General features: G+C 37.9%; 1 protein-coding gene across 2 annotated transcripts in view; it reads right to left on the reverse strand.

The window, feature by feature from the left end:
* Nucleotides 1-309: 309 nt before the first annotated feature.
* Nucleotides 310-24,172, reverse strand: part of sema4f (sema domain, immunoglobulin domain (Ig), transmembrane domain (TM) and short cytoplasmic domain, (semaphorin) 4F) — a 58,818-nt gene continuing 34,955 nt past the window's right edge. The window contains exons 3-16 of one of the 2 annotated variants that reach the window (XM_032583587.1): nucleotides 10,704-10,840; nucleotides 9,814-9,873; nucleotides 6,435-6,533; nucleotides 5,978-6,089; nucleotides 5,765-5,884; nucleotides 5,521-5,669; nucleotides 5,253-5,434; nucleotides 4,892-5,033; nucleotides 4,590-4,803; nucleotides 4,224-4,333; nucleotides 3,947-4,098; nucleotides 2,915-2,970; nucleotides 2,612-2,802; nucleotides 310-1,875 (exon numbers count right to left, since the gene is read on the reverse strand). In XM_032583587.1, coding sequence (XP_032439478.1) covers nucleotides 1,171-1,875; nucleotides 2,612-2,802; nucleotides 2,915-2,970; nucleotides 3,947-4,098; nucleotides 4,224-4,333; nucleotides 4,590-4,803; nucleotides 4,892-5,033; nucleotides 5,253-5,434; nucleotides 5,521-5,669; nucleotides 5,765-5,884; nucleotides 5,978-6,089; nucleotides 6,435-6,533; nucleotides 9,814-9,873; nucleotides 10,704-10,840 — 2,429 coding nt within the window. In that variant the 3' untranslated portion in view covers nucleotides 310-1,170. The remainder of the gene's footprint in view (nucleotides 1,876-2,611; nucleotides 2,803-2,914; nucleotides 2,971-3,946; nucleotides 4,099-4,223; nucleotides 4,334-4,589; nucleotides 4,804-4,891; nucleotides 5,034-5,252; nucleotides 5,435-5,520; nucleotides 5,670-5,764; nucleotides 5,885-5,977; nucleotides 6,090-6,434; nucleotides 6,534-9,813; nucleotides 9,874-10,703; nucleotides 10,841-24,172) is intronic. The other variant, XM_032583588.1, reaches the window with a different exon arrangement.

Raw genomic sequence — 24,172 nt, forward strand, 5'->3', positions numbered from 1 at the left:
CTCAACATTGTCACAATTCAATGTTTCAAAATATGGAAAATCCTGAGCGTCCTCTTAATGAGTCTTCAGTCAGGAGCTTCTTCAGAGCCGCTGTAATACTGACTGCTACTCCTTGAAGAAAGGTCTGAGTTACAATAACATGTAATTCTCCTTTGGAATAAATAAAGATTTTGTTTTAATTTAATTTTAAATGAATCCAGAACACCAAACGTACTTTAATATCGGACAAACATAATCCTAGTAAATATTTCAGTTAGAAATAATTACATTTTGTGATATTTAATGATTTCAGAGAAAGAAATAGGAAGATGCAATGACAACACCACTTTCTTTTATTATAAAACACATGACAAAAAAACAAGACATTTAGGTTGAAATCCACTCACAGAATGAGGTGACGGTGGCTCTGAGTTAAAAAAGGTCCAATCTTTAAGACATCATTTGAAAGACGTTCGACTTGTTTCGATAATCTAGAAAGCGGGTCGGCTCCCAAACCCAGACAGGAATCTGACCCTGAATCTGTGAAGCTCTTGGGGACAACAGTCATGTTGACAGGAACAGTCCTGTCTTTGGTTCTTTAGTCTCTGACAGCGACATCTCTCCGTCACTGGGGCCCAGACTGGTGCCAGAACTGGGCCCTGCGTGGCTCAGCAGTCCTTTGGTGCGTTTGGATCCATCAGGGTGTGCGGTATGAACGGTGCGACCACAGAGAGAGAGAATTAGCGACACCTAGTTACAGAGAAAGGAGCTACAACTGAAGTGCACTTTGCCTTTTGAAGTTCCATCGGTACAGGTGAATGACAGACAGTACGACAACAAAATATGGCTTTTCCACGTCTACGCAGGTAGGCATTTCATCTTTTATTTCCTGCTAACATTGGAAATACACGACGACTGACTTTCATGTTCACATCTCAGTTATTTACATTTGCCATTTACATCCAAACAATGTAAGCTGTGGCTCTCCTGAGTGTTACAACAGTGGTGTATCACACGCTTATATTTTTTATGGTGCGCTTCAGCCCATTCATAGAAGTCCTCTGAAGAGACTTTGACTCATATTCTCATAGATCCCTAGTCTCTCTCTTCATGCCACAGCTCCCATTCAAAGGCATTTAGCAGTACCTAAAGTGGCATTGAGTTTATTTGCAGATTGCAGAATGTTTTCCTTCATATTGAGCTTTCTTCACACGGAGCAAGTGGAGCTTGAAATTCTGACAAACTGACGAACTCGTCCTCTAGTCCTTTCTTCCTCGCTCCCAGCAGTTCATCCACTCCATTTCCCTCCCCCGCCTCCTTCTCTCCCAAATCTGGCCGCCCCCAGTCCCTCGTCCCCGTCCTGCCCCCCAGCGCGTTCGCTACTAGGATCTCGGAGTTGAGCTTCAGCCCGCTGCCACTGGTGTCGCAGTTGCTGTACAGAGAATGCCCATTGCTCGTGTTGCTGCTAATCCTGGAGCCGCTGTAGCTGTTAGCATGGGGGCCACCGTTACCCTGACTGCTGAGCAGCGTAGTGGCCGTGGTTGACGTCGTCTTGCCGTTTTGTTTTTCCGACGACCTGAAGCCGTCCGACACCAGGCTGGAGCTGCTTTGGGACTGCGGCGTTGTCAAAGAGCACAGCAATTTCTGCTCCTTTCCCGATGACAACGAGTTATCGGGAGCGCGATTGCCAGAGCGGGTGCTGTTTTTCCACGGGTTTAAGACATAGAGGAGAATTGCTCCACATACTAGACCTAAGAAGAATAAAAGGACATAGATTGCTAAGTGATGTCGGTTTCCATTCAGGGCAGACGATCCTCTAGCATCGGGTTCCTCCAAGTTCAGGAAAAAAGCCGCTCGCCGGCAGGGGGTCGGGTCTCTGACGTTAGGTCCTCCCTCCTGAAAGACAAAAAAAAATACTGGGATAAAGCAAAAAGTGTGATACAATGCCTTCAACAGGATTCAGACTCAAGTTAATTTGGTAAAACTACTAACTTTGTGCAATAGGATAGCAAAATGTTTGTGGAGATGCTAAGTGGGAAAAAAAATGTTTTAATTATATTTTTAAAGAAATCTTTTGTTAAAAAAAACCTCTGAAGTTCAATTTTCCTATTATTATTATTGTTAATAATAATATGAATAATTATTAACAATATTAATTATTATTATTGATTATATATTTTTTAAATACATTCAATTCAGAGTTCACTGCCAGCCATATGAGGAACAGTAAATATAAAAGATATTCTGTTCAGTTCATAATCAATTAATCAACTTTGTTTATTCCATTAGGCAGATTTGATTAGTGATTTGAGTCAGCTTTCTTGCCAAACAGGAAACTTTACCTACAGACATAATAATAAATATAAATATAACATGCTTTCCATCCAATCTAACTGTGCAGGAGTCGTTTTGCAAAGACACATTTTCAGTCTCAATATGTGTAAAGCTGCTAGAGACTTACCCCAAATGACCTGCAGCTAAATGTAGTAAAAGGTGATTAGAAAAATATTGACTAAGGTCACATTATTTGGATTTTTGTTTGTTTGTACAAATTGATCTTGCTCTATCACATAAAGTTGAGTCACCATGGATACTTTTGTAAGGCTCTATGGACACAAACATAAATCTGTACCTGGCATGTGCAAACGTAGCTCCCCAGGTTTTCCTCTGTCACGGTCACCGCCAAGTCAGAGTGGTGCTGCCTGGTGTGTCTGTGGGGAGGATATTCCCAGCTGCAAGGCCGAGGAGAAAGCTGGACACATGGCAACAGGATCTGCAGCCCAGGGGAGACTTTCAGCACCTTGGTGGATGGATCGCATCGTCCTACAGCACAGGGAAGCAGAGAGCTTAAAAACTGTATTTACCACGAGATGTGAAGGTTCGAAAACAAAAGAGAGACCTTTGCTCATTTTATATGACACCTGGATCTACTTACCCGCTTGAGAATCACAGCTTTTTAAGGCCTCATCCACAACGTCACCTGAACCGGGACTGGAAGCAGAAAAACAGAGAATCACTCAGATTGTTGGCTAATGTTTATTCTTCTATTTCCTTTTGTCCAATAACTATGTTTGGTTCGTTTATTTTTAATTATGTGATGTTTTTTTTCTTAATATGTTTTCTGACTGTTTGGTCATTCATTATTATTACTCATTACAAATAAGGACTAACAGAACAAGATAGGTGTAACAGAATGGACTCTTGTATAGTTAGCTACTTTAGTTACTGTTGTAAACTAACTATTATTAATCCAATCTAGGGCAAGCAAACAAAATAAAAATAAATGACAACAAATAATCCGATAATTTTTTTAGCAAAGGAAAAATTATTAATTGAAATTTCTCAATTAATAATGTGATTTTCCCCGTTCTTGCTACTTTCTGGCAAAATACTGTGAAGTAAAGCGACTAATGCGACAAAAAAATGTCAACTGGTTGTTTAGGAAAGAAAAGGTGGCAGAAAAACAAAGAATAAAAAAATCAAAGTTTAATTAGTTCTTTGTTTGATGCTTGTCTGATTCCTGATATCTTTAATCATTGCTTGATTGTTAATTGTGGATTTTAGTAGTGTGGATTATTTTGGATTTTTTTTATAATTGCTCCTTTAATTAGTGCCTCATTAAAATTGATTTATTAATTTTCTTTAGTTTATTCTTTCTCTCTGTCTTTTTTCTTTCTGTCTTATATGAGACATTTCACTCAGTATGTACATTCTAAACATACAGTTGAATTACAATGAAGTCTGTTTCTGTCTTATACATTACCCTGTCTTGACTATTTTTAGTGATGTAAGAAGAATAATCTTGATAAATATTTGATGAATGAAGCAAAACATTTACATTATATAAAATGGAAAGCGTCAAAGATAATCTAAAAGTCGCCTTTAATATCTAAATATTAAATAGGGCAATGTAGGGTAATCTGCCCTACATTTTCAGCTTCAGACGTCTTTCTGTTGTTATACTCACTCTGTGAGTGTGAATCTGCAGGTTTTGTCCTCTGCGCTCCACTCGCAGCCAACTCCTCTGGCTCTGGCACAGACCTCACAGCTGGAGTACAGAGCGCAGCCTTCAGTCTGGACTTTAGCCACCGACTGCGGGCTGCCCACCAGCGCTCGGCCCTGGAAACACAGCGACGCCTTACAGAACCAACACACACTAAAACTAGCAATTTAATTTTACGATTCAACAAGCTAAATAAAAAAGGTGAAAGGCTGGATGTGAGAGACAAAAGCTAATGCTTTACCTGATGCATTATTATATTGTTAACAGGCTCTTGGGGTGAGAAAAGAGGAATCTCTTGAAGTAAAGTTGCATTCTGGTTCGCTACTGCCACCTGGTGGAGCTCCCCACGATCTACAACACAGGAACCAATTAAAATGTTTTTATTTAAGTTCAAATAAAGAAAAAGTCATATTAAATTAATACAAACTGAATTTTATTTTCTGCTGCTATGTTTTAAATATTTGAATTTTAAGCCAATCAACTGTTTGAGCATTTAAAAAATTGCCTGAATGAATAGTTTAAAATGTAGTTGAGAAATATAAGCATAGTGACTCAAAATAAAAGTTTTCATATTTTAGAAGTTTAATCTCTATTCCTTTCTTCTGACCTGTTCCAAGATGGAGGACGGCTCCTCTCCGGTCCTCCGCCTCGCCCATCAGCGTCACAGCCAGCTTGGTGTATTTAATTCCCTTCCGGACCAGCAGGGGCGCTGCAGTGACGCTGTTCTCCATCAGAGGGTGATCCCTCACAAAAGTCAGCACCTTATCAGGAAGTTTCAATGAGGATCCGAATCCCTGAGCCTTTAAGTCGCTGTTCAAACACTAAACAGTAAAAAAAAAAAGAAAATAGTTAAATGAGGAAAAAACAAAATGTATTAGTGAAAGCAGAAAGAGCGGTGGCGCTCGGCACCTGTCCTGGTCTTGGTGTGGGGACAGTCTCAGGACTGTTCCAGTTCTCACATGTCTTCTTCAGCTCTTTAAAAGGACCGTCCATCACTTTGCTGATGTCAAACAGACTGAAGACGCACACCGCTGAGATATCATTGGGTTCCCTGGACAAAAGAAACAAAAAAAGGGGCAAAATTACAAAGCGTGGTTTAAAGTTTAGAAAACTGTTTTGTCTTACTTGTCTGTATCACGCCCTGGTAAAATATTAAAAAGGAAGTTACCATCTATTTATAATTTGGTCACTGCTGTGCAATTTTTGCCCACATATTCAACACTTTTATAAAGCATATTTTCAGGTAATTGTTTTCTCTGACCGTTCTTACCACTGTGAGGTGAACAGCCCGTAGAAGTGTGTGCTGCTGGGGTCTTCTGGGGAGTGTTGAGTCGTGAAAACGTCTGTCAGGATGTTGTAACGCTGACCACTCGCTTTGTCTTCACACACCAGCTGCGCCTTGAGAAAGGTGGTCCATCGTCGCTGCAGAGTCTTCATCCCTCCCACGTCAGACTGAACAATCAGACAGCGTATATTTACTCCAGCAAAGCCAAAAAAAGAAATGCAAATAAGTCAATTTCGTCAAATCTCTGGGTTACCTTGCAAACCCGCACCACCCTCGGTACTTTGGTGTACAGATCGTGCTCTTTGGCCATCTCAGTGAAGAAGAAGTAGATTTTGTCGTCGTCTCCGGTCGGGTTGCTGTCTGGGGCCTGCTCTATCAACGCCGAGCTCACAAACTCTGGGTCTGAATACATGAATAACAAGAACAAATGTCCAGTAAGGTCATTCACAAGATCAAATGTGTGTATTTGGGTGCTGGAGAACTTCTGAGCGCCTCACCGTTGAGCCAGTTGATGGATTGGTCGGTTCGGACGCGCTCCTGCTCGGGGCCCGTTGCCCTGCAGATGTCATAGGAAGTTCCCAGGAAGTTACTGGTGGCTGCTGTGTATAGGATGCCATCTGAAGAGAAGAAAGAGAAACGTTTATAACAGAGCAGGCTTGGGAAGCATGAATTAAGCCAGTTAAGAACTGATCCAAAGTTTTCCCACTTGCCTGCCATTACAGCTGTGTAACGCTGATTGGGCTCAAAGGGGCATTTGCCCTTCCCAGTCTCCATCTTCACTGCTCCATCCTCTGTTTTTTCCAAGGTGAAGGAGGGAAGGTGCTGCAGGATGACAGAAAAAAAACACGACTGGGTTAAACTAAACTGCCCAGAGGCGCCGGTAAGGATCTGGCTGAGCTGTAGAGTCAGTGTGAGGTGGTTCTATAACCACATACAAATCCATGAAAAACTCTCCTTAGATTTCTATTTGCATAAAAAGTAGGAAAAACATGTTTTACTTTCTATGCACCTAGACGTTTTACATGAAAACTGAATAAAATACATTTACGTTTGTGTCTGAAATTTAATAGCCACTCTTAACTCAAACACAGAGCAGATAATGACTTGTTTGCAGCCGATTATTTACATGCTGCTGCCTAGAAGTATGAAGATGATGGACACACTCACCAGAAATGCACACTGGGGGTCAAAGGCGTAGGTGCCACACACGTAGATGCGACCGTCGTTCAGGAACTCCAACAGACGGATGTAGTTGTTGCAGTCCGCCTGCAGGGGGAGACAAAGTTACAGAAATCAGTCAGGCCCAAGTTTGACTCCTTGGTTCAACTTCAACATTTTGTAAATATAATAATACATTCTTAGATTTCTGTGTGAAAACTTTCCATGTAAATATTCATAGTATATCCCACATTTGAAGGTATATTGCAGATTGATGCACAAAGTAGATAAATAACGAACAATGGTGACATACCTGCATATGTTTTAAACATTAATATTTTGGTCTTCTAAAAGTTTGTTTTGGGATGTAAATAGCTTTCTTTTGTTCATGATCCAAAAACAATCAACAGCAGGCCAACAATGTAATACTTTTATTTCTTCTGTCTGTCTGAAGTGGAAAAATACCTTTATAGTCTCACCTCACTTAGCAGGAAAAGATGACGCAGGTAATTTATATTGAAGTGTGTGGGGGTGTGCATGTGTGGGCGTGGGGGGGTGTGTGTGTGTGTGTGTGGGTGTGTGTGGGTGTGTGTGTGTGTGTGTGTGCAGCACAAAGACTGCATGTTTTTCTGGATGAGCTCCAGGCCTGAGTCACCTCTTCCCCAGGGAACAGATCCTCTCCCAAGCCCAGATCATGTCACCTGAACCAGCCCTCCCCGCTAACCCGCACCAGCCGCCACCGCCATGCTGGTTCAGCTCCGTGGGAGGCCCACTGCCAACCAAAATACCCTCCAGTCAATAATACAGCCTCAAATCAGGATTAAGAATTTAATGTGCCGCTTTAAATTAACACAACAATAAGACTATTGTTATTCTATTCATTTTTAATGACTAATTCTATGATTTCAGCCTTTTACTAAATGAAGCTGCCAGATGGAATAAGATATTCCTTAACTCATGGGTTCGTTGTAGGCATTTTTCAGTCATATGATGAATAAATAGATCAAATTAATTTGGAAGAAAATCTATTGCATCTGGCATTTCCATATTCATAATCTGTGTTTAGTAAAATCCTGCAGTAATGATTTAAATTTTACCAGTTCAGCCAATGGGACCTGCATTATTGGTATCCACTTGGTGATATGATCATCAAATCAATAGATATGATTTCTGCAAATAAATACTACATTTTTGCTTGGAATTTTGGAGACATGTCAGTAGTTCATAGAATAAAAGAACAATGTTCATTTTACTCAAACATAAACCTATAAAAAGTAAAATCAGAGAAACTGATCATTCTTAATAGGCTCTTAAGTTTATTCCAGAGTTGTACCAGAGTACCATCCTGATCCAGGAAATAGTCTGTCTCAGTTTCTGGAGTGAAACGTTTCCTTCCCAGTTAGAAAATGTGGAAGGGAAAAGTGTAGCATGCCTCCCCACTTATGTTCAAGTTTAGCAAGTTGAACTTTAACCTCACACATATTTGCAGCCATCAAGCTGAAGCTAAAAGTATTAGCAAACATGTATGCAAATATTTGAGCCTGGATCAGCACAATTCTGATCCTGGTTTTATTGAAGAAAACTATGCATGGTATGTTGTCAGTGAAACTTAGAAAAAGACAATAAAAGCCCAGAAATATAACGTTGTGGTTAGCTTAGGAAAGCTGCTTGAGAAGAGGGTTTCTAAGTTAGAAAATGTTTAAGTAAACCGCTAGTTTCCTAGTTTCCCCAGTAAATCTACCTTCACTCTAAAGCTGTATAAACCCTGAAATGTGGTGTGAAAGGTGAGGAGACAAAAATCCTCAGTTCTCCAAAATGTTCTCACTCCAGCGGTTCTAAGCTGTCTCTTTCAAAGATAACCAAGACCACAAACACATGCAGGTGGTCTTCTGTTGAGTCTGTCGCCGTGGTTTTCTAAACGCAGTCTTGCTTTTTCTCATAGTTGCTTCCTTCTCTCTTCTTATTCCCTCTAACTCAGGCATAATCTTTTAATCAATGTTTTTGCAGGAAAAAAATCCCTTTGTATTCTTGCTTTTATCAGTGAGTCAGCTTCCCAGTTTTCTTTACACGGGAACAAAGAAATCAGTAAACTGCTAAAATGAACTTTGAGTATACAAAGGTGACTTACTGGAACACGGTTGAGAGGCGGTAATTTCACAAGTATCCATTAAAGCTTAAAAGCGTTGTCAATCTGACATTGCATTTAAAAAAAAACTATGAATCATTCCGGCATCAATGAACAAATACAAGTTGTTAGCATTTACTTTAAGTAGACACGGTAGAAGAAGAGGCAAAGCTTGACTGTACTTTACGCTCTATTTAATCAGTTTCCGGCGGTTAGTGGACATCTGTGACTTTATATACAGCCTGTCTCCTGCTTCTGTGTCCCTTCGCGAGCTAACACCCTGTATGAGGGCCTGGCATCAGTCCCAGAACTTCATGTCTGATGCCCAGCAATATGGGCTTGTAAAACACACACACACACACACCAATGTATGCTACAAAAATAGGTGCAGAGGTGAATACAACTTGGATCCAGTACATACCACCTACAAGTACGTATGTCCCAAAAATATAAAAATAGTATCACAAAATTACATGAATTGTTTCAGGTTTTTTGTATCTTTGTCACTTGTTTTCCATCATACAATACAAGGGATTTTTTCTTGTATTATTATTATTATTTTTTGTTGTTTTATGTAAATTTTATAGAAAATAAGAATGCAAATATCTAGTGAGGCTGACCACATCTACCCATATCACATTCACGTTGCACTGAATAAACAAAACAAAAAAATTCCAAGGCCAAAAAAAAAAATTATAATAATTGACCATAGAACTAGAATATGTATTAGCCATGCTGCACACTGTTGGTCAGCTGGCAGAAAGAAGCCTGCTATGCTTATCCCACAATCACAAGACAAATTAAGCATTTTGAAAAAAGGACAAAAAAACTTTTGGATGTCACAGATAACATCATTACCTAAGGAGTAGGTAATTATCCAATACTTTCAAAACTGTTTGATAAGTTGCAATTTTCTGTTTTAAATCAAATCAATTACGCCTCATAGCACAATTTTATTTAAAATCAGGTCAAAGTGAACGGCATAAAGGAAATTTCTGTGGTTTTGAAGCTTGACTTTTTAAAACTGGTTCGAGCTAAAACCAGAAACTAGGCTTATGTCAAGCAAAAAAACTGAAGTTCATAATTTCTTTTTTTTTTTTGCATTTTCCAGATTGTTGATACTGAAACAGCAAACAATAGGAGATCCTCTAAATCAAGCTACACAAAAATTTAGCTAGAATTAATTCACAATACCTTATTGTGTCTATAAATCTGAGTTATTTCAAAATCAAACCGGAGATGAAGGGCTTTAAAAAGTCTCACCTCCGTCTTTCCTTTCCCCACGCAAGATTTCCTCTTCTCTTCCGGTACGGCCCAATCAATCTGAAGGAAGGTGAGAAGAAAGAACCAGATAAGTCAACAACTGCTTACCAATAGCTGATCAATATCAGATTAATCACATCCTGTAGCCCAAAAAGATTTGCTATTGTTGCCTTTCACTGGAATAAGCTGATCTTCAAAGATCCTTTAACTCAAATATGTTATGTTCATATTATCAAGAGGTGAGACTCGCTCTTTTCTCCAACTCTGGAAGAAGTTTTCTTGCACAGTTTTCTTTCTTTGCCTCATGTGTCTGAAACATGAGGCAAAAGGGCAAATCCAGGAAAAACAATCCAGTTAAAAATACAACACTTTGTTTTTATAATCCATATCCACATGTGTGAGATCCAGAAGTGATTGAAACTTGTCTTCTCATCTTTTTGGAATAAAAGAAAATTTGCTTTGAGCATAATTCACCCTTTCTCTTAGCATTTTGAATGATTTTTTTGTTTTTTTTATCAAATCAAGACTGTTCTAGTGTTTATGTTATATACAAGTTCTCTAACTTTTATGAGCTGATCATCAGGATTTTGAATAGAACAGAATAGAAATATACTTTGTCTCACAATGGTTAATTTTCTGTGCAATAGTAATACTGTACAGAAAAGGCAAAATGTCAACATAAATACTTTGTAGTTATAAAAAAAATACTCCAGAGGATTTCAGGGTGACATACTTATAAAACTCATAGGTTTACAAGAATGAATAGTTTTCTCAAATGACTTATTTGTTTCATCTGGTGTGAAAAGGAAACATTTGATAATTTGGGTCCATTTCTATCCACACAGCCCACACACATATAAATTTGCTCTTATCCTGCACTGCAGCATCACCTTTTTTGGCGGTTTCTTCAGGTTGTTGGTGTCCACAGCTAGAATGGCATCTTTGGCGCCCAGGAAAAGGGTCCCTGTGGAAGAGTCCAGCAGGAAGGTGCTGAAGTTCGTCACACCCTTGAATGTCTCTCGCTCTGCTGGACAAAACAGAAAAAGAAGGAGAGGAAGAATTAGTGCCATTTCTCTGTCTGTGTTTGTTTTGAATCTGTTGTTCATGTGGAGCTCTGTATTTGAATAAAATTCATTCCCCTGGGAGACATAAAACAAGCTAAATAATAAAACATAGTAATGTACAGTAAACAATAGAATCTTCTCTACATAATACATGGTGTGCTATATCAGCTATATTTGTCTCCCCTTCTGAAACAGATCACATAAATCAAATCCCAGAAGCTTTTGAACAGTGCTCCAGCTCTTGTTTGCTTTCTCAGTCAGTCACTCTCCCTCCTACTCTTTTCCTCTTTACAACAAAGCACCAATGGTGTGTGTGTGTGAGGGGGTGTATGTATCCCCACTACAGAGAGGGGAAAAGCACAGCTGTTTTATTCAGTGTCTTTGGTGGAAGACTTTAACTGAACCTGTGTGTTTAAATGAGGGGAAATCTGACAGATTTCACACCTTTTCTTTTCAAGCTGATCTATAATGAAAAGGGCCGGACATAATTACGGACAGAAGAGACACACGCACGCTCACACCCACGCATGCAGGACAGCATTATGTCCAAAGAGGTAACTCAAGAGACTAGTTTGCACACACAACCTGATAAAACACAAACATACTGTACCCACTGATCACAGAGGATTTAACACTGATGCTGATCATTCAGGCATGGGACGTAAAGCGACACAAACAAATTTTACTAATTAATGAATCATGACTCTCATCTACAACACGGCTTACAGTTGTGTGCAGTTTTAGGCCCCAGTGGAAAAGATGCATCATGTTTATCCTGTGTGTACAGATCTGCTCTTCAAAATCCATTGTTACACCAATAATTTATGGCAGAAGAAATCTGCTAATAACTAAAATAAAATGAACTACAACATAAAAAAAAGAACAAGCACTACACATACTTTTATACTCTGCACTACAATGACTGCCTTCCGTTCAAGCAACATGCTGCATTTCCTTTAAACATTTTCATAATGGAGGGGAAGAAGACAAAGAGTAAACACAAACAGCATGGGCTGCATGCCCACTATTAACTACCAATGGTGCCAAAATATGATTAGCAGCATTCAGCTGCCAAAACTCATGTCTGTAACATAATTCTTTCTCCTGATTACTATTCATCAAAAATAAGATTATTTTGTAGTATTTAAGATTTCACTTTACAGCTGGCAACAAAACAAACACACAAAAAGAGCAATCTGCAAGGGTGCAACATATGTAGCACAAATCTTTAGAAATGCTGTGCATGATTTAGAAAAGCAGCAGCAAATAAAGTTTATTAGTCCGTGTCCAATGAAATGGGTACAAGAACTGTGTGACTGTATAGAGCAGACAAAATTACCTCAGTTATTTCCAGATAAATATATTTTTTATTATTTCAAACGCCACAAACATCCAGACATAAAAAGTTTCTTGAACGACCAAACAACTTTAGCAGAGAACTAGTTTTAATTTGGATCTGCTGTTTGCTACAAAGACTCATTTTCCACTTCCATTTTTCCTCTTTAGTTGACTATAAAAAATATCACAAATACCATTTTGAAGGACAGAAAAATTTTATTTCACCTCCAACAAAATGATTTCCAAAAGAGCTATTTGAAGAAAACTTGGCATATAGATGATCGAGTGAAGGACACTGAATCTCACAGATCCATTGTCAGAATTTTTTTAGATTTCTTAAAAACAGGAGTTTCATATTATTTTAGGCCTGACACTTTTCGTTTTACTCTCCATTTGTCCACTTTACCCATTTTTCCTCAGTGGTACGTGTAAATCTGTTGTCGTGGTCACCTTCAAAGACTATACTGAAATGAAAAACATCAGAAATGTGAAGATTTACTGACCAAGACCACTTTGAAAAGGTCATAGGAAGGTTGGGCTGCAACCATTACTGAAAAATGTTTAAATAAAGCAACTAGAGCAGCATCCAGGTGTTTTCTCTTGTCTTCTCTAATGATTATATGGAAAAGCAGAGAGGACAGATGAGGGAGACAAACCCATAACTATTTTGCAGGTCCAGCACATAGAAAAGCAAACCACCTATATCTGGACTGTGTTCAACAGAATAACACAAAGACATCAACTATCTATGAAAAGCCCAGTTTAAATTCTCTAAATTACATAAAACTTAGATTTCCTGGAAGATTTCAATGGACAGAAAATGTATCCAAATGCATTTTGGAGCAACACGACCTCCAGTGTAGCAGCTGTCGACTGAAAGATTTACACCGGCGCAATCATCCTCTGTTTCTTTTACGTCGGATGAGACTCAAAGCGCCACATCAGGGCAGCCTGATAAACGGCACTCAGCGCTGACATGGTTTTCCACTTAAGAGACCGTCCGTCTGTCTGCGCTGCGTCGTTCGGTTCTGCAAAACGAGAAGACCCCAACAGCACACTGACATCTGCCAGTAACCCAATCAGACACTTTCTCTCCTCTCGCCTCTGTCCGGACCCCACCGGCCAGATAGCCCGTGTCTGTTTCCCATAACATTTCACATGAATGTCATTTCTCATTTACTAAGAAGCCATCTGTTCCGCTAATGGCCTCCAGGCTGTCAAATCACAAGAGCGGCTCTCATTCGCCCTGCGCTTCCTGGAAATTAGTCAAAGTGACGACAAAGATGTTGAGCAACACAAGAAAACTGTTAAATGTCTTCTGTAGAAGTGGGCTTTTATCGTATTGTTTACCATTTATCGTGAAACAATACTTATGATAAGAATTTTGATTTACTGTTATGATAAATTTCAGCTGTAGATGTTAAATACTTTTTTTTAAAAACTGACAGTGTGTTTGGAAATGTTATTTTTACTTTTCTATTCATTTTTTGTTCCATTAACGCATCAATAAATGTCAGTAATTTCAAAAATATGATGAAATGCAGCTACTGGGAGCAGTCCAGTGATATAAACCACACTTTTCTAAGTAAATGGCATCTTGAATAATCTTATTTCAGATTACTGTTTTTCAAGACCAATGCCACAAACCAATGTTTGTGGCATTTGAATGATGTGCCATTTTGTCTACATACTGCAAAGCTATTTATCACCTAAAAAATAAGTAAATGTTTTTTTAATCTTTATCGTTATCACAACAGTACCATATTTTGTAATTCTAAATCCATATTGCCCATCCTCCACTATATAACTAGCGGATTATTACACTTATAACAGGAGATTTTTCCCATGTGACCAGTGAAACAATCTGCCAATGGAACTTGAACTTTTTCATCAATGTCAAGGAATTATTGACTTCAAACAAGCTCTTATAACTTCCTGAGCAGTTACTTGTAAATTAGTTCTATCTTATTTCAAGTGTAATAAGAGATTTGCACTGGAAACCAGACCAAAAATACTTGGTAATGTTTTGTGTTTTTGCTGTGTAGTTTTCAGCCCAGTTTTCCCACACTAGATCGATCACTCTAATCTCTCAAAAACACAAAGAACAAGTAGTAAAACCATTTTTTTAATTTCCTTTTTCTGTTGCCATCCCAGCTTTTTGTTGCCCTCACACCTCACAACCCTGAGTCGACTTCTTCAACAGCGTATTTTTTCATTTCAGGACTCACACACATACATATGCATGAAGCCATGTGTAGCAAAGTAGACATAAGTGTTAGTGACACGAGCCAAAGGCAAGATCTGGAGCCACGTCCTTGTGAACTCTCCTCACTTGCTGTGTAGGACACACACACGCACACACACACATCAACGTGCACATGATGGCACCACCTGCTGTTCACCCAATGTAGAGAGATGATTCCTAGAGCTGCACCATCTGCCTCTACATTAGCAAAATGCAGGACTCTGACAGACATACACACTCTAATATAATCTAAGTTTTTTAATTTATATCTTTAAGGTAATTCCAACCACTGTTAGCTTGGTGCACCTCACTACGTTTAAATCCCACATCCAGTCTGTGGGAGTTTACTTCCTCATTAATATGGAGCGTATGCATGTGGTTGCAAATGTACTTCTCCGGCAGAGAAGCCTTACAATAACATAAAGTTTGAGATGGATTTACTCCTTTGACTAAAGGTGATTTTTACTCTAACCAAACAAACTGAGGTCAGCCAAAAGTAGACGAGTTGATGCAGTTGTTAGCGCTGTTGTCCTGTAGCAAGAAGATTTTCTCCATTACAGTGAGGATTATAATACCAAGGTTACACATGCAGTAACAAATAACAGGTGGGTAGGCTTTTATTTATAAGTTATAATCTCTAAAATCTATGTATGCAAAAATGTATCAAGAAGACTGAGGATTGGGACTCTAAACAGAGTGTACAACTTGCATACCACAGAATAAAAAAGTAAACTTTTACATCAATCAATACAGTTTCACCACCATTTTATGTTAGCTTTAGCATTTTAGCCACTGAAATTATACATATGGTGAGACGATTCAAGCCTGCCGAGTGTGAATCAGCAATTGAAATGCATCTAACCAAATATGGCTTCCAAGCTGACCTTTACGATTGTGATATTGCAACCATTGGTATTGTGATAATAATAGCGAATCCATATATACTTACTTTTGCCCTTACCCCTTTGCTTTGGATATTTACAGTGAAAAGCAAGGCTAGCTCACATCTTTCCCCTGACTATCGGTCAAACAGGTTCAAACAAAGTACAACTGATTCTACAATCATACGTAAAAAAACTTTGCAATTAAAATAAATATTACAATGTCTAATGTTGTGCTTGTAGTAGCATGGTTTATGTTTCTGTAAGTAGAGAACTGTATGTATATGTCTGAATAAAACTAGGTTACAAATTACTTGTCATCTTTGCACTTGTACGTTTATGCAAATTAATCAGCAGCAAAAGAAAACATTTAATATTCTTGTTTCAGAATGTTAAGCTTCACAGTTTATATATTCTGAATAAACTTCTGATTTGTTTTCCTTCTGTTTGGGGAATTTTGAAATGTTGTGTTATTTTCTGTCCCCATGTGGTTTCAGGCTCTCTGCACCTGTTACTCATCTGCAATCAGCGCTCCAGCCATCAGTCAGTAAAACTTCCTGGTTCTTTATCAGATCCTCCTGTTGTTTTCCTGTACCCTGTCGGTTTCTGCTGGCTTATGCTAAGCTGACAGTTTCACGGTTTATTTTTTGAGCTCCGGAGTCTCAGTTCAATTATTTAAGTGAATCTGCCTCATGGTTCCCTGCCTTTCTGTCTCCATTTGAATCCTTTGGATTGATGACATCTTGAAGGTCTGTTTGCCCACAAGGAGCGAGAGTCAATTTTTATTTCTTTTTATCGTTAATTTTTTAAGGATCTGGGTGAAACTATTGTATCTTGATCTTGTCCAGTTTACCTGATAATGATTCAAGCCATAGTGGTTACTAATACATCAACAGGATATATTTTATATTGGAGTGTGACGCATTAAGAGATTTCTTGCATATGTTTTATCTCATTTATAGTCACATTTAGTCAACTGATGAGCTTTCTTAATAGCAGCAATGTGATATTTTCTCATATGAGACAATAATATTGCACAAATATAAAAGTAGAATGTGTAATTATCTGAAATATGTTGAGAAAAAAAATCTTATCTAAGGCAAAAAGCGAGCGGTAGCAGTATAAATGAGTAAGTACTCCTAAAATACAAAATTCTCTCCCCCGCCATGAATCATTCATTCATTATACATTAAACATGACAGAGAGGCTTCCAGGGAGGTATGCCAACAGCGAATGTGTGTGTGTGTGCGTGCAGGGGTGTGTGTGTGTGTGTGTTGTCCATTAAGGATTTAATAATCTGACTTTTGCTCTGAGGGACCAACCTCAGTCCTGCGGCTGCAGGGCACCGAGGGACCAAGGGGAAGTGATAAATTATACACCTCCCTTCTTCTTCTGTCAATCAAAACTGACGGGATGGAGAGTAAAGCTGGAGGGAGAGGCGCACATGTTCCTTCCCCCACAGTCTCTGAACACACACGCCTACTCACCCACCCCCACACACACACGTGAATGTTCGGCGCCTGCAGAGAGACAGGACACAGCTGCACGATCACCACAATCCCACAGACACACGTGTGTACAGCCACTCAGTGCCATTTTAAATTATGCAGCTGCAGCTTCCTCTAAATGATACGTTTTGGCAAAACTACTTCACAGGTTAATGTAGAAAAGCAGCTATTGGTGGAACCGTCTGAACGAACTGGGAGTCTGACCCACTCCATGTTTGCTTCTTACCCTAAATTACTGCATCTCTGTGTGCCGAAGAGGGAAAACGGCTTTCCTGTTCTGTTCTGTTGGTCATAAACACCTGTTGAGAGTTACTCAACTGGGGTGATTAAAATTTATGGATAATTTTAATGTCTAGTTTCAGAAAAAACACAAACATCGATATCAGGCTAGTTTGTGAACCGCTTCCGTTTTTTTCTAACGCCTTTGAATTTAGGTGGGTAAAGCTAAATCCTTTGTCTCTTCAACTCCAGAATAGCAAAGCTCTTTGTCGTTTGTGTATCTTTGAATGTCTTCTCAATGTTATTTATTTCAGTTTTATTGTAGAGAACTTGAGTCAGCCTTAATGTTGTTTTTAGAGTGATTTATAAATCCAGTTTATTTAAGTAGCTTCTCAAGGCAATTTGCACAACAAATAGAATCAATTCATACACTGAACTAAAGATTTTCAAGAATTTTCATGCTATGACAAGAGCAAATAACGAGAATGAAAATGGATTAGATAACTTGTCCTGTTAGTAGAAAAGGAAGTTAAGTTTTATTGTTTTTTTTAATGTTTCATTGTTCGAATTATGAAGCTGAGCTTGAGATGCTGCTCACCTACAGTTCTAATGCCTAACGTAACGTTCATCACCAAAGTGCTGATCAGAACAAACACAGAAACATTTTTAACATTTTTGGAACATTTATTTATCTTTATATTGTTTCTAAATTGCTCATTGTCTCTACTTTGACTGATGACAAATGTCAGCTATTCAAGTATATCCTGCCTTAAATGTTAGTAGATTGTGTCAAAATTAGAACTGAAGTCAGTTTGCAAAAGAGTATCATTAAATTTCAAACGAAAGCATCAACAAGTTAGTAAAAGTCCTCTAAAACTGACAAAGTGAAATACAAAAAATCCTGAAAATACCAAAAAATACAAGTAAAAAATAGAACATTTGAAACAGACTCTGTAAACAAAGAAACCATGTAGAGCTTTGCTCTCTACTCAGCTCCTCTGACCATATCTTGACACAAACTGACACACTTGAAAGCTACTGAAGCAAAACCGCAAACCCTGTGTGACATTTTTACAAACTTAGAAAATCTGGACCACGGACAACTTGACACGTATCAAAGTTACAGAATCAAAAGTCTTTTCAGCGGGAAACCAGTGAAAGTACTGGAGTTTTATTCGGCTGTATGGAGAAACCAGTAACATAACCTTTTCAAAGGTTTGGGCAACATAGACTTAAAGTTTTGTTAATTGTGATATTGTGATAACTATACAAACTATTTATTATTTATTTTTTAGGTAACTGTATGGCTTTGACTACATTACACAGCAGTCATACCCCCACAAACATAAATACTGCTCTCTATAAACATATCCATTTCTAATGCACTCCTTTAGCACACCACTCACATAAATAAGTGTGACTAAACTGCAGACAGTAACCACATTTAATATTTTCAATTTTTAATTGACATTGATTGAACAAACAGTGGAGAAAATAGTAAAACTAACAATCCCAACAACAAGGACAGTTTTGGGGATTTAAACATCATTGATTTTAACAACGTGAGAACAATAAATCAAAACTCTTATGACAAGAAATATATCACAATAAATGATGAACAACACGATAAATGACTACCCCTCCCCTACTTGTTGCTGGTGTGCAACCTACAAATGTCTTTGGTTGAAAAAACACAGACAGCCTACCAGGGCAGACAAGCAGCTAATATGAGTTATTTTATACTTTTGTTGCTCTATAAAACACAGAAAAGCAAAAAAATAAATAAAATTGTATTCTGTGCATCAGACAAATAGAAACTGCCATTACATTTATTTCTTAGTTTCCTTTAAGTTTATGCATCAAAATAACAAATCAACGTTGTTTATAATGACTAATAAAACTAACATTTGTTATGCTTTACTATTTCAGCAGCAATAGGAATAACTGCTGCTTTACTCTTTCAGTCAAAAGCAACTTGATAATGGTGTCAAATTGTTTTAAATGTTTGACTAAATACTGTAAATGCTGACATCTGTATTTCCATTAAAAATTAAATTTAACTGCAGTGACTCATTTCATTAAAATTTAAGATTATAGGTTAGTTAGTTAGTTAGTTAGTTAGTTAGTTAGTTAGTTAGTTAGTTAGTATGCCAAATGCACTGAACTGAGCTCTGCAGTTAGACACCACACGGCGTTACATTGTTTATTCAACCAAGTTTGTTTACTTTCCAGTTGGATAAATTAAATCCACACCAAATTGTTTCTCTGGTTAGAGAGTGTCTGCAAATGTCAGTATGTCAAATTTAATAGCTTATAAAACTTGGACCTGTGGCATTTGCAATGTCTGAGGCAAAGTAATAAATATATAAATTAAAAAAACAAACATTTCCTGTTAAAAAGTCCGTATTTGTGTGGGTGAGGCGCTTTTGTTAAACAAACCACAGACCGAAGCGCCGCTGAACATAAAACTGAAACTGGGTGTGGTATAAAAGCTCTGCAGCTAAATATTAAATCTATGTCAGCCTGGGATCATAAACTGTTCAAGGGGAGGAAGAGAAGCAACTTCAGCTTTTCTAATAACAGAAGCTCACGTAAAATATTCAATAATTTGATTTCACTGTCAGGAAGGAGCCCCTAAATCAGTTATTGGTGCCATAAATAAAGCTTAGGTTTCATATTATCAGAGTTAAAAATTCTTAAAAATAATAACCTATTATAATTTATAACAGCAAAGAGTTTTTTTGTCAATGGTAATTAATTTTATTGGTGCTGGTTGATTCTAATTGGAAATTGGCAGAGATTTAGTATTATTCCATGTAATGTGTCTATAAAACAGAATTGAATATCTTATTTGCATGTAACTAGAACTGGCAAAACCTCAAATCAACTATTGCAATGATGATATATTGTGTGGACCTTACTTAAACATACTTGTGTTGTAAAAAGCAATATCTCATAGAATAGACTCTCTTACATTTAGCAGACGTTTCCATGTGGAAAAAGCTCTGTGGATTGGAGTTTGGATCGGGCCTAAAAAAGTCCAAGCTGACCCGGCTCGAGTCAGTAGACATTGTATCCGAGCCTGATCCAAGCCGACTAATTAAATTTAATTATAAGTCTGAGTCTGAAGTAAATCTGAAATATTTTAACCAAGATGTTACTGCTTTAGATTTTAGACCATAATTGGAGTAGGCAGTTTGACTTCTGCCGTTTCTAGATTTATCTCCATTTTGTTGCTTTTTGGGCCATAAAGTGTTAAATACAGAATTAATACTTTGTTCATGCTGATTTTTTGATTTTCTCTTGAGCAGAACATCTAAAGGGCTGGAAGTGGGCTGATGTAAGCTGTGCTAGATCTGGAAGTAGTTTTGTACCCAGATTTCAGGTGAACACTAGTAAAACACCCCCCCTGCGGTATGAGAACTACCTGTTTGCTTTTATCGTTGAGCTGTGATGTAACAGTAAGCAAGAAACATGTGTGAGCAGGGGGGGAGCCATTAGTCACAGCACAACAATTCCCCTCATTCGAATGGCTGGTGACACTGTGGCCTTCCTCCTCTCCACTCAGAGGTGAAGACATCAAAAAAGTCAAGTGACCCTGAGACACAGCCTTGGCATCTCCTTTGAGATTCTGCTTAAGTGGGGGCAGCAGCACACATCAGTGAGGTCTCAGAGGAAATGGGGGGATTATGAGGCATGAAAAAAGGGTTGAGAGCGAGAGTAGAGGAGCTGAAATCGATATAAAAATCAGGAATAAGCGTAAAAGGTTGCAGCAGTTGATGGTACACTTTATCATTTAATGGAATGCTACTCTTCTACTTTCTTATTCCCGTTTATTCTATTTATCTCAATTCTTCCTCTTGGATTGCGGGTTTGCATTTATGTTTAAATTTGGATGAATTCAGATGAATCCTTTCAAAATACACCTTCAACTCCCTCACCGCCACATTCCCATTTCCAACCTCCCATTTACCTCCACCCCCCAATTTCCCAATGTCTCTCCAACCCCCACTCCCCTCTCCCTCTGGCTGTGGATGATAAGCGGTGGCACTACTAATCAGGCTTGCCCTAAATTCGCCCGTGCCCCGCAGGATTAGCTTGTGTGTACGCTGTTGATTCAGAAGCTGGTTGCCAGCAGCGGGATTCTCCCAGTCTGCACAGAGAGGAAGTAAATAAAGCCCAGTGTGAATGAGAAACTCCACTTCTGTTTCAATGAGTCATCAAGTTGAAATAATTGTGCTATTTTTACCCTACAGTAAGTAAAACTGTACTGCTAAATAATTCAGCAGTTTTTGGTGTATAATTAGTTTCGCAGAATATTTTCCCAGAGAAATTAGAAATCTTTCATCTCACAAAAAAAACACTGCTAAGTGCATTAGAGAGCACTAAAGGTGAACTAAACTAAGTAAGAAGTAGCCCATTAAATGCTTTTAAAAATAGTCCCTTCCAGTAAAATAAAAAGAACAATTTTCATCAAAGGAGCCCACACACCTGCCTTGCAGGGTTTGGGTTTCTTGGTGCTTGATTTAGACTAAACAACAGGAAAAATCTTTGTTTCCTCGGCCAAAAAAGAACCGAAGCAGACATAACATCAGCCATAAAAGAACAGTTGTTCTGTCACCGCTGTTTTTATCCTGCAGAATAAAACAGTGTCTTCATTGTGTAATCAAGGAGCAGAAAAAGCCTTCAGTGTAAGAAATGCATGAGATTTTAACATGTTCACATTAGAAAATGCTGAAGTAGTTTTTTTTTTGTTTTTTTCTTACTGCTTTTAATGCTTCTCTAACGGGGTGGGTTTTGTGCCCAGTAGAGCGATTTACAGATGTTTCCCCCTGGTGCAGACGAAGCAACAGGAGACAAAAACAAGATGGATAAAATACAAATACAGAGGCAAAAAACACACACAACTGTAACACTAACCCAACTGTCTGCACAGAAAGTCAGTTTAGATTTCTACGAAACTGTGTGCACTTTGTGTGTTTTATCTGCTGAGCTCACAGCCACTCGGTGAGCCCCACACATTTCTCAATAAAACTCCAGAAACCACACAACGGCGGTTAGCATCTGCATGTAGTAAAATCCTCACACACAGTGGCCAGATGCCACACGTGATTAAACGACAGCTGATCGGAGTCGAATGTGTGTCGCTGATCAACTCTGGGGTTGCAGTGAGAATGCTGCTTAAGCTGGACAAGCGAAAGGAAATAAACTTATATAAGGAAAACAACAGGGCAACAACAACTGTAAACATTAAATAAGTTTCAAATCTGCTCTCCTGGATGATCACAGCTGTTTTCTACTACAACTCTGTTGATTTTTGTTGCTATGCAATGCAAAAAAACACAAAATATCTTAGTATTTTTTATCTGGCAACTTTTCAGCAGAATATAGGAACTTAGCATTGATGACGAAGTACTAATAAGTGAAAAATTTGCCAGTAGAACAAGATATTTTCCCCATCTTATAAGCCAAAATGTTTTGTTAGTACAATATGGCTATTAATTTTGTCTTATTTCAAGCATACCAAGATATTTGGACTCAAAACTAAACCAAAACTACTTAAAATGTCGTTTTACAGAGTGGATCTATAAGGAAAGGAAAATATACTGGTTTCTTCTCATGAAACTGGTAATTCCTACAGAAAACCACAACCTTTGACTCCATTTCCACAGCTCAAATGAAACTCACCCCCAGGATCTGACTAATATTGTGAAGGTGGCCATGTCCTGATTTAGTTTCAACTGGTGGCAAAGCAGCAAGTAGGAGTCACTGTGACTCATTTGAGTTTAATGATTAACAAAGATAGTTTCCTGTCCGTCGCCAACATTGTCAACATTAGAACTGGGCCTGTTAAAGTTAATATTTACCTAGTCATGATTACTAGCAGTTTTAGTTATTCTGTCTATGTAACCATTCAATCCATTTTACTTGCTTTACCATTGTTTAATTTTATAGATGACTAAGTCACTTGTATTTCTCCCTTTTATTAACACAGGAGTGTTTCATGCTGCAAATGGCAAAATGTTGCATATGCAGTTTTTATTTAGAACTTTAAAACAGAAAATAGTAGAGATGCAGCATTGACAAGAATTAGCCAATTTGACCTTGGTCTCTATTTGGTGTATAAATAATTCTTTTTTACTTTCTATTCATTAATGGCATCAAAACTACAAACTCCAACCATGCTCAGTTTTTAAATTCATCAACCAGCAGCATGTACATCAATGTTCTTCTGAAAACAATAAAAATCTAATCAATTCTTTGGACATGTTTTAATGCACAGATAGAGAAAATATTCCAGTTCATTTTTTATTCTGTTGGATTTAAAATGACTCTGACTATCAATGAACCTGCAGAAAAAAAACATGTTTCCCACCAGATTTTGGTGAATTCGTAAACTTCTGGACGTTTTATACAGCAGGAAGCTTCCATAAAGCATTTTTGAGGATTCAGGGAACAAGAAGTGAATAAAAGAAGAAAATGTGTTGCATACAGGCATAGAAAGCCAAAATATCATCCGACATCTTTCAGTATTAAAAATCAATCCAGTCTACTACCAGAAGATGATCTGCTTTATATCAGAGTCAATAGCACTTTTATTTTAAAAAAGGTTTATCACAATAATAAAGTGTTCATTTTGAGGGGCTAATAAAGGCCTACTTTGATAAATTTATTCATGTAATACAAAAAAATCATTTTAAATATTAAAACAGTGTATCTGTCTTAGGTATGACACAAGCAGAGTTAAATAAGAACATAAGCTACTTGGGTTTATACTTGCAGGTTCTGATTGTAACATGATGATAAATGTAGAGAATAAAATGAGTCATCAAGGACTTTATAACCATGAATCTTAAGTTGATTCATCCTTCTGCTTGCCCCATGACCACGTGGGTTTTCATACAGTGTCTCTTCCTTGGCTTTTGTTAGGGTGTCTTAAGAAATTACTAAATAAAGCAAAAATGGACAACACAAAAAACACATTTAGATAGCTAGGAAGGAAGGACACGAATTCTAGAAAAATTTTCTTGAAAGATTGACTGAAATATGGGCATTTTGATTCCCTTTAACTATCTATTAATGTTGCGTTTCTTCTAATTTTTA

This window comes from Xiphophorus hellerii, chromosome 14 (genome assembly GCF_003331165.1).
Source record: "Xiphophorus hellerii strain 12219 chromosome 14, Xiphophorus_hellerii-4.1, whole genome shotgun sequence".
Classification (NCBI taxonomy): Eukaryota; Metazoa; Chordata; class Actinopteri; order Cyprinodontiformes; family Poeciliidae; genus Xiphophorus; species Xiphophorus hellerii.